The sequence below is a fragment of the Citrus sinensis genome, chromosome 8, assembly GCF_022201045.2.
Source record: "Citrus sinensis cultivar Valencia sweet orange chromosome 8, DVS_A1.0, whole genome shotgun sequence".
In the NCBI taxonomy this organism is placed as follows: Eukaryota; Viridiplantae; Streptophyta; class Magnoliopsida; order Sapindales; family Rutaceae; genus Citrus; species Citrus sinensis.
In genome coordinates, this window is record NC_068563.1 from 5,791,929 (window position 1) to 5,808,937 (window position 17,009).

Consider the following 17,009-nt stretch of genomic DNA (forward strand, 5'->3'; position numbering starts at 1 on the left):
AAATTGGTTAGCTACAATTGGAACATCATATCTATCATGCACGCAAAATGCGTAGAGAATAAGTTACTGTTTTGATAATTTTAATAATGGCTAAGCTAAATTCCAGGGGAAAGGATAATCACTTTTGGTTCATGTCATGATAAACTGGAAGTCATTTTAATCGAGCAAGAAGTTTATTTATGCCTCAGTATCACAGGTTTATGAGTTGTTCAGTAAGTGTAGACAATGTACAATTGCGGTGCTTTCCCTTGGACGGAATTTTATTCACATATCTTGTGTTGGAGGCCACATCGTTTGTGGTATATCTACTCAGTTACCTTGTGTCGGAAGCGATTTCATCCTTGCGAGATATATTTAGTTATCTTTCTTTGGGGGCAGTGTCATTTGTTCGACATAAACTAAAATATTATACCTTGGAATCAATCGGTTTTGCTGCTACTCTTTTCTATAGCAACTCTGTTTCTTTTCAAAAAAGAGGAGGATGCTACTGATTCATCACACGGCGTCTATATTATTTCACATATTCCAGCTGTTGATTATGTACCTAGCACAGCCATTCATTTCTTCTTACTTATAATCCGGACCCTGATGAACCAGTTAAACTTGGTGAATGACTTGCACTTGGTATCCAGCACTGTCTGTCTTATGGCACCAGCCGCTCGTCAAGTCAATCAGCAATACAGGTTTGGTATCGAAAAGGTGTTAATATCAATGTTGCTGAGATAAAATAATAATTTCTTGAGATATATAATTGTAGTTTTTGTATTACAGGTTTGGCAGCTGCTTGGTAAAAATAAGAAACATTCACTAGCAGTGTTTTATCTTATGTTGGAAGCAGCATCTTTTTTTTTTTTTTTCTGATCTAAATTATATCATGATTTAGTAGTACTGATAAATCTAAATTATATGATGATTTATTCAATTAGATTAGAAGGTCTTTTTAGTGACAAAATTGTCCTTCCACCGAGTACATTGAGGGCTTATATGGTTATGCCAAGAGAGGATGTGCAGAATTCATTACCTGCAGTTTTGTTGCATGTCAATGCAATTTTTTTATCAGGAAATTTGAGTGAAATTCAGATTCTCATTCATGTAACCAAATCAACTTTACATTTTGTGGTAAGCAATGTCAAAGAATTGAATCCGAGCAAGACACAATAAATAAATACACTTACGATAAATATGTGACAAAACTAATTAAACAAGACAGTGAAAAACAAAGCAATTCTTTAATATAATTTTAGGCGAGCTTACACGTCCAAAAAAGGAAGAACAAAATTGACCGAACAATATTACTGAAAGCTAACTAAATTTATAATTGAAGAGGACAATAGCCAAAAAAATTAATAAACTGCACAAATAGTAAAATGTAATGTGTTTCTTCTGATAAATTTATATTAGGCAGTTGGATAACAGCAATATTACTATGACAGAGTTAGAAACAAATAAAACAACAATATTACCTTAACAATCTAAAGGAAAGGCCTAATTGCATTCAATTTCTACATCTCCTCTTCCACCTTGTTGCCTTTTGCTGCGTTCTTAACCTCTCCAGAAACCATCCGACAATTCCTGTGCTGAACTTGAACCCAAGAACAAATCCTACTACAAGTCCGCCCGCATAGCCTATTAGAATGATTTTCCAGTCAAATGCGCCTGAAAATAGACTCCTCTGCGCCTTTACTATGATCTTCATTTGTTGGAGCTTCATCACTCTCACATTCTCTGGACAAAGGCCTTCCACACAATCCTGAGTTGCTTTCGAAAGACGAATTGTCAAATGTAGCAAATTGCCTTCCTTGGGGTATGGGTCCTGTAAGGTAGTTGTCCGAGACATTGAAAAATTCGAGAAATGTGAGCTCAACTAGCTGTTGAGGAATCTGCCCTAAAAAGTTGTTATTTGAGAGATCCAAGGATTCCAAATTTGTTAGGTTGCCCAAACATGACGGAATATGGCCTTGGAGATTATTGTTGTCGAGGTTTAGAACTTGAAGTCCCTTTAAATTGGCAATCGATGTTGGAATCATCCCATCAAATCTATTGCTTGAGAGAATAATGCTCGTGAGGATATCTGGGACCTTGTCATATGTCATTATTTGCCCTTTATTGTTCATTTTCAATGAGTAATCATAAGTGGCCACTTCATCGCTCAACAACCATTCTTTTGGAGAAATCACATCTTGCAGATATTTTAGATCACTTGTATTGACAATTTTCATGGCATTCCAACACAAGAAACTCTTTGATGGAAGCTTTCCAGTAAATCTATTGTTAGAGAGGTCAATAATACGGAGTTTAGAAAATCCACAATCAATTCTAGGTTCCCTTATAATGCCATAAAATTTGTTGGATTGTAGGATGAGAACAGTCAAGTTTGGAAGAGTTCCTAACCAGGAAGGGAAAATGTCCCTAATCTGGTTGTCCCCAATATCAAGAAATTCCAACTTTGAACAGTTGATCAACGATCTTGGAATTCTTCCTTGAAATAGATTGTGGCTTAAATCAATCATCCCCAATCTACTTTCTTTCATGAAAGTATTTGGGATGGTCCCAAAGAAGTTGTTTGCCCGCAAGTCTAGTATTGAAAGTTTATCACTGAAACTGCCTAAACACCGAGGAAGCAAGCCACTTAAGTTATTGTGAGACAAAACAAGGATTTCAAGACTATCTAACTTGCATAACCACGATGGAATTTCCCCTATGAAGCTATTGTTTGAAACCAGATAGTTAACGGTCCTCGAGGGTGGAACTGGGAGCGGTCCTTGTAAATTATTAGAGCTAAGATCTAAAGTCAACAAAAAACGTTTACCCCCTGGAAGAACAACAAGCTGTTGATCAAACCCAGTTAACAAGTTATGGGACAAGTTCAAGGCGCTGAGATTCTGCGTACTAGGGTCTAACAACCAACTAGGTATTTTTCCATGAATTCTATTGGAGGAAAGGTCAAGCAACATCAAATGATGTTGGTTTTTCAAGAAATTTGGAAATTCAATAAGGTTGCATGAACGTAGTCCCACCACAGTAAATTTTTGTGAAGTGGTATTAGAAGTGACTTTGGTGAGCAGTGACAACCAATTTGATGAGAGAGATAAAACTTCCAAATTTTTCAGGCTAACGAGTAAAAAATCTAGCTCCATCGTTCCTCTATAAGAATTTTGAGAAAGGTCAAGTGTGATGAGTTGAGTAAGATTCCTGAGTGATGATGGAATTCTACCTGAAAAATTACACCTACCGATTGCCAATACTTCCAATGACCTAAGGTTTCCAATTGAAGCATGCAACTCACCCGAAAATTTGTTAGATGTAAAATCCAATGATTGCAACTGGGTAAAATTACCAATTACAATGGACCATGGAAATTCTCCTGATAATTTATTGAATGAAAGGTCAAGTTCTTCCAAAGAAACAAGATTTTGAATTGAAGTAGGCAACTCACCGGACAAATTATTTATAGAAAGATCTAGTTTTTTCAAGGAATGAAGATTACCAATGGAAACAGGCAGCTCACCTAGCAATTCATTTAGTGAAAGGTCTAAATGAAGGAGCTTGGATAGATTACCAAGTGAAGATTGAATTCTTCCTGAATTTATTAAAACAATTAAAAATATATTAATTAAGTAGAAAATTAAAAATAATAATAATTTTTAATAATGAATTTAACATTACAGTTGGCAATTTTTTTTTAGTGAAAAATATATGCTTAGGAAGAGCATGCCTGTATATTGATTAAGGATAAAATAAATAAAATTTAATTACCTTGTAATCCACAGGAGTGAAGAGATAAAAATGTCAAAGAAGATAGATTTGCCAAGTTATGAGGTATCGTTGAACGAATAGAGACATAACCCAGGTCAAGTGTTTCCAGATTGCTTAACTTCTCGACTAGATTTGCAAAATTGGGTTTTTGGAGTTCAAGTCCGTAACCAGAATTTAGTGATAGATCAAGGGATACCAAGTTGACAAGCTCTAGAATTTCTGATGGTATTTGACCAAAGAAAGAAGAATGAGAGAGGTTCAAGTATGATAATCTTGAAAGGTTGATGATTTCTGATGGGATTTCAGAGGATTTGAAGTCATTAAAAGCAAGATTAAGCCACTCAAGATGGACAAGCTTGAAAAGGCTGCTGCTAGAGTTGATAGAACCATAAAGGCAGCTATTGGAGAGGTCAAGCTTCATGACGTGACCAGTGTTCTCACTGCACTCAACACCGTCCCAAGAGCAGCAGTCAATGTTACCTTCTTCTGGCTTCCATGATGCCGCTTTAGGACGACATCCAGAGCTCCAAGGATAATAATGGTAACTCTCCTCAATTGTGTCATTGATGATGAGGCTTTCTTTGAATTGCAACAATGCAGAGCACTCATCATCATGACAGAGTCGCAGCACAGAAGAAGCAGTACTGAAGGTAGCAGTTGTAAAATTAAAGAAGATGAGGGGAACAAAAAGCTGCATAAATATTGAGAATAAACATTGGGATGAACCCATTGTTTCCTCGAAATAAAATTTATTAAACTTTATCGATGTGAAGAGACATCAGCATCTTGGTTAACTTTTATACACAATTTGCCATTAATTTCTATTGGAAGCCAACCAGTGATAGATTATAGGATGTGCATATTCATATATATTTCCTGTTTTGTCTCTACATCATCGGAATTTGACGTTAATTAATGTATGTATAAATAGTTTTGTTTATTCCATGCACCAACCATATCAAGCTACTGACTATAGTACACGACTATCATTGTTCACACTCCACACATGAATTGTTGGATTTCTCGTTGTTGGCGCAATTTTCAATAATTTCTCCTTAATTTCCACATTGTTGCCGGCTCATTAAAATTCCCGTCGCCACATGTTTAAATATTCTGCAGACTCGACGGCAATTGTCATTGATGCTGATGTATTGCTGTCGAGTAAATATTTCTTTATTTTATTTTATTTTAACAAAGACCTTATTAGAAGATTAGAATCAAGTAAGAATATTTTGCCTAGATGACTTGATAAAAATTAATCCATAATCTGTAGTTATAAAGAGAAAAAAAAAAAGACTACGGCAAGCTAAAGGAATTAAGAGTAACTAAGGTCGTATTTTTTTGGTTTTTATGGCATTGATAATAGAGTTATTGTGCATAGGAGACTATTCAAGAAATTAATTCATTGGGGTACTATTATAAAAAATTAATAAAAATAAAATATTTAAAATTTAATATCAATTTATATTAGTAAAAAACATTTTTACACTTGTTCTCAATACATTTTCATATTTTGAAAACATCCAATAATTTCTCATTATCAGATACCATTAAGTACATCCTTTTCTATATAATGTAAGCAAGCAATCATTCATCCAATGATCTCCCATGCGATTCCGCAATTGATTCTTCACGATGTTCCTTGCCAAAACGCTCTTTTACAGTGAAACTGACAATAGGTAGAACCAAACTAATGTCACTTTTCCCATACAGATCCAGTAAAAACGACGCTGCCTCCAACACAAGATAAAATACAGCAAGTGAACGTTTCTTATGTTTTCCAAGCAGCTAACAAACCTGCAATACAGAACCTACAGTCATATATCTCAAGCAATTATTATTTATCTCAGCAATATTGATATTCATACCTTCTTGATATTCTGCCATTGGTACTGGTTCATCAGGTTCTGGATTATCAGTAACAAGAAGCGATTGGCTGTGCTAGGCACATAATCAAAAGCTGGAACATGTGAAATCCTCAAATTTCTCGATGAAATACTATAGGCGCCGTGTGATGAATCAGTAGCATCCTCATCCTTTTTGAAAAGGAAAAGAGTTGCTATAGAAAAGAGTAGCAGCAAAACTGATGCACTGTAATTGCTCTCGACTCCCAAATTTGCTAGTTTGAAACAAACAGATGTTACAATCCATTGGGTCACCGAGAAGACAATTCCCACTGCCCCAGTTAGCTGCCTCTGAAATTCTTCTCTGGTTGCTGGGGTAGCTCTTGCTAGAATACAAGCACAAACAGCAATACCAAAACTAGGAAGGAAGCTCCACTTGCTTTTCTTGACTAGATCCTCTACAGCCGATATTGCATCCAAGGCAAGATTACCGAACAGATCCCACAAGGATGAGATTGATTCAAAGACATAATATTTCAGTTTATGTCGAACAAATGATGTGGGCCTCAACAGAAGACAACTAAATATATCTCGCAGGGATGAAATCACTTCCGAGACAAGATAGCCTAGTAGATATACCACAAATGATGTTGCCTCCAACACAAGATATGTAAATACCTTCCGTACAAGGGGAAGCACTGCAAGTATACGTTTTTTTCACTTACTGAGCAACTTATATACCTGTCATATAGAGGAAAAGATTAGTGAAATTTATTAAAAAGTTAATAAAATAAACTAGGGAAACGACATTCTCGTAACTTTTTTCTTTTTTCTTTCTCAATGAAGTCTTGCTAATCAATAATGACGCTCTTCATTTCTTTTTACTAAGTCAGAAACTGGTGTATCTGTTATAATCAAAGCAGCTTTATATCCAAATCCGTGTATCTGTTACAATGAAAGCAGCTTTATATCCAAATCCAAACAGGAAACGAGAAAGAACATAAAAATCAAGTGGAATACGTGCTACTTACATGTCCCGTTTATGATTAAATTCAAGCATTTTTCAATTATCAAAAGAGCATATTTTCAAAATTATGCAAGGATGAAAAGTTTCAGTGTATTTACATGCTGGCCTTTGATGGTGGATCCTACAAATTGTTGAATTACGCTAGCTTCGACAGTGGATCCTATGTCATCAACACATTCTTGAATTCTTCTAGCTTTGGCAGCCTCGGATACAGTGGATTCACTTGATGACACATCTTCTGGTTTCTTCTTTTTCATAAATCGAAGTACAGCTATTTGAACATTCACTGCAACCCTGAATTTTTCCTGTAATACAACAGACAGCCTTCTGCTTAGTATACTAAGTTTGAATTGAGTAGTACTTATCAATCCAGTTCACACTGCTTTAAATTCTTAAGGTACTGAAACTCTCCACAGAATACCCAGTTAACAAAAATTTGAGATATGATTTAAAAATTTCCCAAGGACAAATCCGGGATGGTTTTGGGTGGCCTACCAAGTCTTTGAAATTCTTTTGTCATTCATTAAGTGCAAATTTGAAGATCATAAATTGGAGCCCAATTGTATGCCAAACTTTGATTTGCTCACCTCGATCTATCCAAATCCAAACAGGAAAATGGATATCCGACCATTTTTCAAATATCAAAAGAGCAAAGTTTCAGTATCTTTACATCCTGGCCTTTTGACTGTGGGTACTACATCATCAACACAACCTTGAACTCTTCTAGCTTAGGCAGCCTCAGTCAGAATGTACCCTCTTGATGACACATCTTCTAGTTTATGTACGTCGATATACTGAAGTACAGTGTTTTGGACATAATTATTGGTATGCATGGCACAAATAATGAGCAAAGCGGGGCCTAATGTGAAGAGACCAAAACAACATTTTTGCATAAGCATTTGCAGGAAGTACCCAAGTCTTTGGGTTACATTAGAGTGCTATATAAGTTTTTCCATAACACCAATTATTTCCACTGTCTTTCTTTGAGTATAATTGTAATTAAGCTAATATTGCATATCATACAGCTGTAATAGATACATAATTCAGGTATGCAATTTGACAACTGAACCATGTTTCTAAGTAAAGGCTAGTGATGTACTTCCAAATAGAAGAAACTACTAAACAAGTTTGTAAGAATTTCTACATATTCTCCAAGGTTATTCTGTACATAAAGGACTAGATTGCAACGAAAAAACACAATTAATTAACCAACTTAACTCTGATTTTATGATTCTAATAGCTGTTTCTGTCATTTCATTCAAATTGTGAAGCTGGTTAGTTAATTCTGTTATGTGGTTAAGTGGCGTGCTGAGTCAGCGATTGTGGGGCCAGTGGTTAGTTAAATTTGTTGCTGCTAAAGGCTGGACAACAGAGCTATATATACTTGCTAAGAGCTTATCAGAATATATCTTTAAGTCACGATTTTGAGGGACCTAGGGGTGAGAGATAGAAAATTTTCTGTAGGAGAGATTTAATCTTTGTCATCAAACGTCTTTTTGTAAACACTTTGTTCAATAAAAGGCTTCAAGCCTAGGAGGGTTCTTCAGTCGTGGATGTAGGTACCTTGGTACCGAACCACGTTATTCTGTGTGTTGTTTCTTGGTTCATCACCTTTCTTTTTCGTTTATCACTTGCTTTGGGTTTGTTTACTTTCTTTGTTAAAGATAGTTGATCTTGGCCGATTGGGTTCTTTGGCTCATGTTGATTGGTTAACATCTAAGGATTTGAGTAATTCCTCAACACAAATTATGTAGGATTTGTGGAATAGCCAATCCCGCACCAAGCTTCGACTCGAACCTTGCATATCCACAGGCCTAACAAGTTTTACAGAATTTTTTTTTTATATTACTTTAGCTTTAATCAATCCATCAGAGTGCTGGTTATTAAGAATTTCAGGTTCAATGAGCCTTTCACGCCGAAAGAATAAATTGACAGCCTAAGGGAAAATTGAAAAGGTACATAAATGAAACCAGATTGGCGCGTCGGATGGCTTCGGCTTCCGACCTCTTGGCGAGATTAGCAGTGAAACGAAACCTCCGTTTTCGATTTTTCACAAATCCAGAGAGTATCCTCCATCTCTCTAACGCTTCTTCTGATTTCTTCTGCTTCACAAATCCAAAATTCTCATTCAAATAGTACTCCATTCCGAATCCTGCCACTGTTCTCCTTCTTCAATCTTCACAACTAAACCAAACTTCGTAATTAACAAAACTTAAAAGAAATAGAAACAGCAATAGTGCTTGTCATACGTGAAAAACATTAGAGGTGAAAAATACCAACAGTTAAATATCTGTTGCAGCACTTCTCCAGCTAAAATAAATAAATAAACTTTTAATAATATAAATGGGCTTGACCTTGACTCTACAATGAACAGTCTCAAAAAAGAGTACAAACGCTCACGGTTTGTTTAATCCCCTTGCTGTCTTTATCAATTAATTATCAATTTTTGTTCTAATTCCAAAGCTCAATTTTAAGAAAATCACTGTACATGACATACTAGAAAATGAATGATTCTCTGCCATCTTTTAAATTATTAACATATGGGATAAAGTAAAAAAAATAATAATAATTTTGTAACATATGGGATAAACTATATATATATATATATATATATAATCATTTTCTATGCGGATGCCCACTTTTATGGTCTTGTAAAATATTTATAATACTATAAAATATTTTGTGAGACCATAAAAAATATATCTATAGGAAATTTATATATATCATGACCGCAATAATTAAAAAAAATTGCCATATATCTTCATACATAATAATTCAAGGCGTTGTGTTCTAGTAATGGATAGGCTAATGAGAAAGTACATATTTTAATACATTGTCGAAAAATATGCGTTTTATTTTATTTTTTAACTTTTTTTCTTACTTTAATAATAAAAGAAATTGCCAGGTATCCGCAATGTCGGTCACAACAGGTCAGGCCTCTTTAGACTCAAGAGTGTGATACGGGCTTTGTGGCTGTGGCCTGTGGGAGTGGGACAGCCTCAAAGCTTTTCACCCAAAACTTTGTTGGCGGAATATCACCAGCGAATACACGTTTACCAAAAATGAAGTGCAGACCATGCTATTGCTACGTACCCTTTTGACGATCGAATTTGACAAATTACAGGTTTTTACACCGAAAGCTATCGCACCATATCTCGCAATTGTTGTTTAAAGCAAGTGAAGGGCATGTTTTGGTAGTGTTTTGGGGTAACTGCGTGAGTTTTAAGTCAAATTGCAGAAAAGTTTTTAGTAAATATTTGCAGGCTTGTAGCTGTAATTTTAAAGTCAAATTGAATTTATCCCATAATTATTTAAAGAAAAATTTAATTATATTAGTTTTGTAAAAAAATATTATTATAAATCATATTTATCAAATACAATCAAAATGTTATAAAAGGGCTATAGATTTTTTTTTCAGCAACTAAAAATTAAAAATTATAACATCTCAATGCCAAACAAAGTTTAAAGTCTTAATTCAGTATAAACCGAGCTGGATGTGTTTTTTTGTAGCTGTATGTGGGATTACATCTGTCATCTTTCTCCACTTTTTTATCAAGTTCAATATCGGCGAGATGATCACAGGTTTATGCATGGTTATTGTAATATACAAACTTTTTTTTTTTTGGTCATAAATGTAATAAGATACCATAAGTTTCATTATACAATCATAATATTAATCAATTATTTATAACTGAGAATGATTGATACTACTCAAATGATAAAATTTCATGGAATGATCCAAATTAAAGGTTTGATCACATTCACATGAGTGGGGAGAGGATTAAATTATTACAAAAAATATAATTTATTTTCTAATTTCATAAAATGACCAATTGTGAATCAAACTTATGTTAAAGCCTAAAACAGTCTCCCTCTTCGTAAAACCAATGTCAAATTAATGAAAAACTTTTTTTCTTCTCACCGCCATTGGTGTTTTGCTTTAAAAATAAAATAAAATTCAGAGAATATATGAGTGTTCTTGAAAATTACTAATCCTAAAGGCTAGGGGAGAGAGACTCAAGAGGCTTGAGATTTGAGAAGTCATCAAGTCAAAATCGTCTTTGAAAATTATTTTGCTATGGAGTTGTCAGATCATGGACAATATTGCACACCGCTTTAAGTTAAATTAGTCACAATATTTTTATTAAAAAATATTATTTTATGCCTTAGGAAAATTTAGTCCTTAGGTTAAAAAAAAAAGAAGAAGGTTTTTTAAATAATCTCAATTAGATAAAACAATTAATTAATTTTTTAATAAAAATATATTTCATGCCTTTGCTTCATGTTTTTTGAGATGCAAAAATTTTGTTTAATTATTAGATTTTAATTCATATATCAATTTTTTTCAAAAAATAAATAGAATAAGGTATTGATCCATATAAATATATTTTCGTGTACTCATGAGATCTACTGATTAATATCTTAGTTTTGTTGAACAAAGAATATAAATATGTAAGGAATAAGTTGAAATTAATAAATATTAAAATTAGATGTAAAACAAAAATGCTACCAGAGTTCTAGCTGCTCGTAAGCTAGGCTAGCTCTCTGAATTGCTCTTGATCATCAAAACCAGAGTCATTGCTTCCCAAATTATTTTTGCCAAAACTGAAATTCACTCGCATTTCAGAATTCTCCCCGGCTTGGTACGGTACGCAAAACATTCAAATAACAGACAGCAATGTGTTGTGATATATATATATATACACACATACTAAAATCACCCAAATCAATGCAATCACTTGTGATGGGCAAATTTGATCTGCACATGGCTCACACCGCTGGAAAAGAAGCATGATCAAGAAATTGAGGGCGCCCACATTCTTTAAAATTTACATTTGGAATTTTACAATGTTGTAAAATAATATTTCAATAATTTATAATGTTGCAAAACTCTAAATTCACAAATCCACATATTTAAAAAGTACGGAAATCCGCATCGAACAAATTTATCAGTAGCAAAATGATAAACAAACACATATAATGCTACAAGCCACATCACATCACAAACCGATCAACATGCATGAGCTTCCCACCTCCTGCACCCTCATCACATACCCCTTGATTCGGCTGTAGATAGAGGGGTGGGTAGCCTCGGTTTATACTACAATTTTCGATTTACAGAATTAAAATTCAATTACAAGAATTCACTAGGTTAATATTCACACAAAGCTTTGCACAAAACGGTTCGTTTTGTGCAAAGTTTAAAAGGCACCTGTTCGTACGTGCAACATCACACAGACGCACACAACAATTCCCAGCAACGTTTGTCTCTCGCATCTCCCTCCTTTCACAGCAACGGCTCCGTTCTCCCTCATTCTCTCGGTACCGTTCTCCCACACTCTCTCAGCTCCGTTCTCCCTCACTCTCTCGATCTCAGCTGCATCACTCTCTCTCCTCCAACACAATCGGCTTAATGCGGCTTGTTAAGATCATGTTCAATTTATTGCTTTAATTTGTAATTAAAGATGCAGCTTGCTTAATTAATTAAAGATTAATTAGTATGAGGGAGAACGGAGCCAGCAAGAATGAGGCAGAACAGAGCCGAGAGAGTGAGGGAGAACGGAGCTGAGACCGACGGTGCGTGGAGACGGGATAAGCTGCTGGGATTTGTTGTGTGAAGAGATCGGAAAACGCTGCTGTGTGGTTTCCGTTGCTATGAAAGGAGGGAGATGCAAGTGAGATAAGCTACTGGGATTTGTTGCGTGCATATGTGTGATGTTGCACGTACAAGCTTGCCTTTTAAACTTTGCACAAAACGAACCGTTTTGTACAAAATTTTGTGCACAGTTTTGTAAGAACATCATTTTTCTATATATATTCAACAATTATAATACAATGAACTTTCGTTTTTCTCATTTTTAGGTTTCCCAAAAGTCAAAGCTATTTACGATTGTCAAGACCGCAAAACTTGAGCATCCAACGGCACATTTTTGCTCCATTTGCTTTATATGAACAGATTCTCAGAAACATATAAACTTCACAAGTGCTGATAGATTTATACTTTAAAAAAAAAAAAAGTTAAAGTTTTAACATCAAGTTATATTTACAATTCCCATGTAAAAATGAAGCCATCTACTCTGCTCAAGAAAAGAAAAAATGGGAAAAGAAATTTTAACAGGAAAAAACAGATGGTTGTCGAAGCCAACAAAAATAAATTCCTACTCTAAATAAATTGTGTATAGTGATTGAGTAGGGTCGTGTCTGTTGATGCAAGAAATCCGGATAAGTTGGTCAGATCTCAGATCCCTGCATCATCATTAAATTTGTTTGGTGGGAAGCTGATGATTAGTTAGCACCATGAGCAGATGTTCTGTGAGCAGATGTTCTATGAGCAGAAAACCCATGAGCAGATAATCCATGAGCAGACGATCCATGAGCAGAGAACCCATGAGCAGAGAACCCATGAGCAGTTAACCCATGAGCAGACGATCCATGAGCAGAGAACTCATTAGCAGGCAATCCATGAGCAGATAACCCATGAGCAGACGATCCATAAGCTGAGAACTCATGAGCAGGCAATCTATGAGCAGATAACCCATGAGCAAACGATCCATGAGCAGATAACCCATGAGCAGACAATCCATGAGCAGATAACCTGTGAGCCTGTGAACACAACCAACGGTCAGGAGGTGCCGGAAGTTTTTCCGGCGAGAACCCTCCGATGCTCAAGTCAGGGATTCGGGTCTTACTTGGAAAAACCCATACCACAATTCATGTGGCTTAATTATGATTGCTTTAAACAAAAAGCTTTTAAGTAAATTTAAAGGAAAAGAATTCAAAATAATCAATCTTAAAGAAATCACAGGCGAAAGAGAAATTTCTCTGTGGTAGAGAGAGAAAAATGTCCAATGGGTTCAGTTGCTTAGAGAGAGAGAGAGCTAGCAGAATCCCCCATTACTTTCCTTTTCTAGGGTTTTTATAGAAAACTATAGCGGTTTTCATCCACTAAGAATATGGTTCCTAATATTTCGGAGAAAATATTTTGACTGAATCGTGCTTTCTGGTAACATCCTGGTCGAGGTGATGTGCTCGAGGTCACCACATATTATTCTGGTCGAGGTGACCAATAATATCCTAGTCGAGATAATGTGCTCGAGGTTGTTGAGTGTTAGAAAATGCATATTTATAAAGGAGAAAACCGTCATTTTACATTTCAAGTCTTACTAACAACCCTTACTTTTATGTATTTAACCTTCTTGTGATTTAATTGCATGTGTTTTATTTTAATTAAGTATTTTATGTATTTTAGGGGCATTATAGTCATTTCACAATAAAGGAGAAATCAGACGGCAAAACGGACATCACTTTTGAACTCAGGACGGTCAAAAACCTTAGGAGGAGCATAAAAGGAAAAATGACACTATTCACATGTACGGTACTATTCACGTGTACGGTACTGTATACGTTACTGTTCGCGACACTGTTCACATAGACGGATGATGACGTGGCATTGACTGATGATGTGGCATTGACCGATGATGTGGCATTGACTGATGAGGTGTCACGATCCTGTTGGACTAAAATTCTTATGTACTGTTGATGGTGACGTGGCAGCATATCAGTGGACGAAAAATCTCGTGTACGGTGCATGCATCACACAGGATTATTTTCAACCAAACCGCGTTACTGTTCATCCGGGTCAAACCGCGTTACTGTTCAAAGTCGGGTCAAACCGTGTTACTGTTCATCCGCGTGGTCAAACCGTGGACTATTGACTGATGACGTGGCGAAATCCTGAGCGTCCAAACTGTTTTTAATCCGATGGCCATGATTTACTCCATGTATCTATAAAAAGGGGGCCTCTCCCCCCTAATTTGATATCTCTGAATCCATTTTTGGGATCCATTTTCTGTAATTCCCTCTCCATCTTGTATTTTCTTCGTATTTTAATAAATTTCCATTTTGCCCCTAGTTCAATTATGAGTGGCTAATTTTCTTTCAAGCTTGGGTTGAAGGTGAAGTCTCAACATGTGTCATGGGCTTAATTTGGTAAATTTATTTTCTCTTCCCCTCTAGTTTTTGTGGATGTTTTGACTTCTCGTCGACAAATAATACTAATCTTGTCTAGTACCGCCTTGGTTACACCGGCCCTCTAGTACAAGGTTATTATTATTTGGCACGATAAGCCCTTAGCACCATATTGATTAGAGCGTGGTTCATGAGGTGTGGATTCCCCCCTCATGATTTAATTGGCATTAATACGGATTATTTAGCCCATGATGCATGTTGATACGGATCCAGATACCCAAGTACGTCATTTCAATAGAATTCTCTTCAATTTATTCTCACCATTTCAATACCAATTTTAGAATTTATTCTCGCCATTTTAATTTAAGTTTTAGCATATTCCAATCATTTCCACCACAAATCCAATCACCCATTCACAAAAATTAATTCTACACAATTAAAATCCACCTCCTCGTGGGATCGACACTCGTCACCATTAATCTATACTACAACAGATTCGTGCGCTTGCGAGTACATTAAAATATGCACAACAGAGGTCACCATATATTATTCTGGTCGAGGTGACCAATAATATCCTAGTCGAGATAATGTGCTCGAGGTCACCATATATTATTCTGGTCGAGGTGACTAATAATATCCTGGTCGAGGTGATCTGTTCGAGGTCACCCCATATTATTCTGGTCGAGATGACCAATAAAATCCTAGTCGAGGTGATCTGCTCAACTATTTGCTCACTTTTACTCTGGAGGAAAGCGCGATAATGTATGAGCAAACACCTTTATCTTGGTCACCCTATTTCATTCCCTAAACAGTGTCCACAGAGAACGGTAATTATTTAAATCCTTTTAAAACGCAAAACATAAAATGGGGGAATTGTTGACAATAATAAAAATCAAATTAAAATAACAAGAATGCAAATTAAAGTTGTAATTCAAATTGGAGAAAGCTCTGGTTGAAGGAATTAACTCAGCTTGATTCGACTACTGATCATTGATTCAAATATAGATTATTATTACTTATGAATAGACCGGTTATAGCTATTGAGACCCTCTAATAGCCAATCTCTCCTTAACTAGTCAATAACCAATGTACGACCGTTGGATATTTCCCTAATCAATAGACAACCCTAGATACAATCATAGGATTTAATTAATTGACAGCCTGAAAAACCAGAGAGACCCAAATCCTAATCAACACATATGATGATTCATTTAAATTAGATTGTTTATTCTCATAACACTACTCACTGCTATGTTATTTGTCACAAACATTAAAATCTTCATACGATGAATCCTTTAATTAACAATAGATTAAGTTGATAATTAAATAGTGGCCAATTACCTAATTAACAAACATAATCATGAAACTAATTTAGAGAATAAACAAATACCCAAAAAGTAATAAAACAATTAAAGCAGAAGAAAGATCTCACAGTAGTGATGAATCAAAGCTTCATTATCCTTCAACCAAAAAGTAAATTGCAGAAATTTAAAGAAATAAATTTGATTTAGGGACTGATTTGCAAAGATTTCTGGGCTAAGATGAAGTTTCTCACAAATTTTATGGATAATGTTAAGGTTTGAAAAGAAGAGGGGTCCTAACTGAAGTTTTACAAAAAGAGAATAAAATAGAATCACGGAAAGATGGTAACGACAAAACAAAATAAAAATATTAAAATAAAATAAAAATAAAGTAAAGACAAACTAATACCAAATTTAGAAAACTCCCCGGCAACGGCGCCAAAAATTTGACACGACTCAAAAGTGTATTACTCCTAAGTATAAGAGTATCTAGTTATAATATAACCCGGTGAGTCTGGGGTCGAACCACAGGGAATTTTAAATCCAGTAGTCAATTTAAAACTAAGAAAATTAATTGTGAGGAAAAGAAATTATTTGAAATCAATTTAAAAATATGCTAAGGTTCGAGATCCACTCTCTGTATTTAAACTATAATTTTAATACTCTCTCGTTTATATTTTGCCTTCACTTTTACCAATTAATTATTATATCATTTAATTTTATGTGTGTGGATAAATATAGAATAAAGTACTTAATGTGCTACACTATATTAATGTGTCGACATTATGTCAAAATACTATACAGATCCAAAGAAATTTATAAATTAACATGACATAAAAATAACTAAAAAAGAATAAAATAAATTAAAAACTCATTTGAGAAAATAATAAATTTAATAGTTTGAAACATTGTGCTTCACATTTCACCTCAGCTTAATAAAATTAGCCACTCATATTGAAAGAAAACACAACACTCTTTTTATTTGATAAACTTTTGAAATATGTTACAAGAAAAATTGATACAAAAGGAAACAAGAAAAGAAAAGAAAAAAAGACAGAAATTCTTCAGTTCCCTCTCGAGTACAACTCTTTCTCTCAGAAATCGGCTTAAGCT

The 17,009-nt window shown here is 34.9% G+C and overlaps 1 protein-coding gene across 1 annotated transcript; it reads right to left on the minus strand.

The window, feature by feature from the left end:
- Window positions 1-1,646: 1,646 nt before the first annotated feature.
- Window positions 1,647-4,486, minus strand: LOC127899243 (receptor-like protein 6). The gene is made up of 2 exons (XM_052432580.1): window positions 3,757-4,486; window positions 1,647-3,580 (listed from the first exon to the last, which is right to left on the minus strand). The coding sequence occupies exons 1-2, from the start codon at window positions 4,484-4,486 to the stop codon at window positions 1,647-1,649; spliced, it is 2,664 nt and encodes an 887-aa protein (XP_052288540.1).
- Between the last annotated feature and the right edge of the window lie 12,523 nt (window positions 4,487-17,009).

Bases quoted from the DNA above. Each gene is read 5' to 3' on its own strand.
- LOC127899243 (XM_052432580.1), bottom strand. From the start codon at position 4,486: ATGGGTTCATCCCAATGTTTATTCTCAATATTTATGCAGCTTTTTGTT. The intron at 3,581-3,756 runs GTAATTAAATTT...TAATAAATTCAG, and splicing joins TCACTCCTGTGGATTACAAG to GAAGAATTCAATCTTCACTT.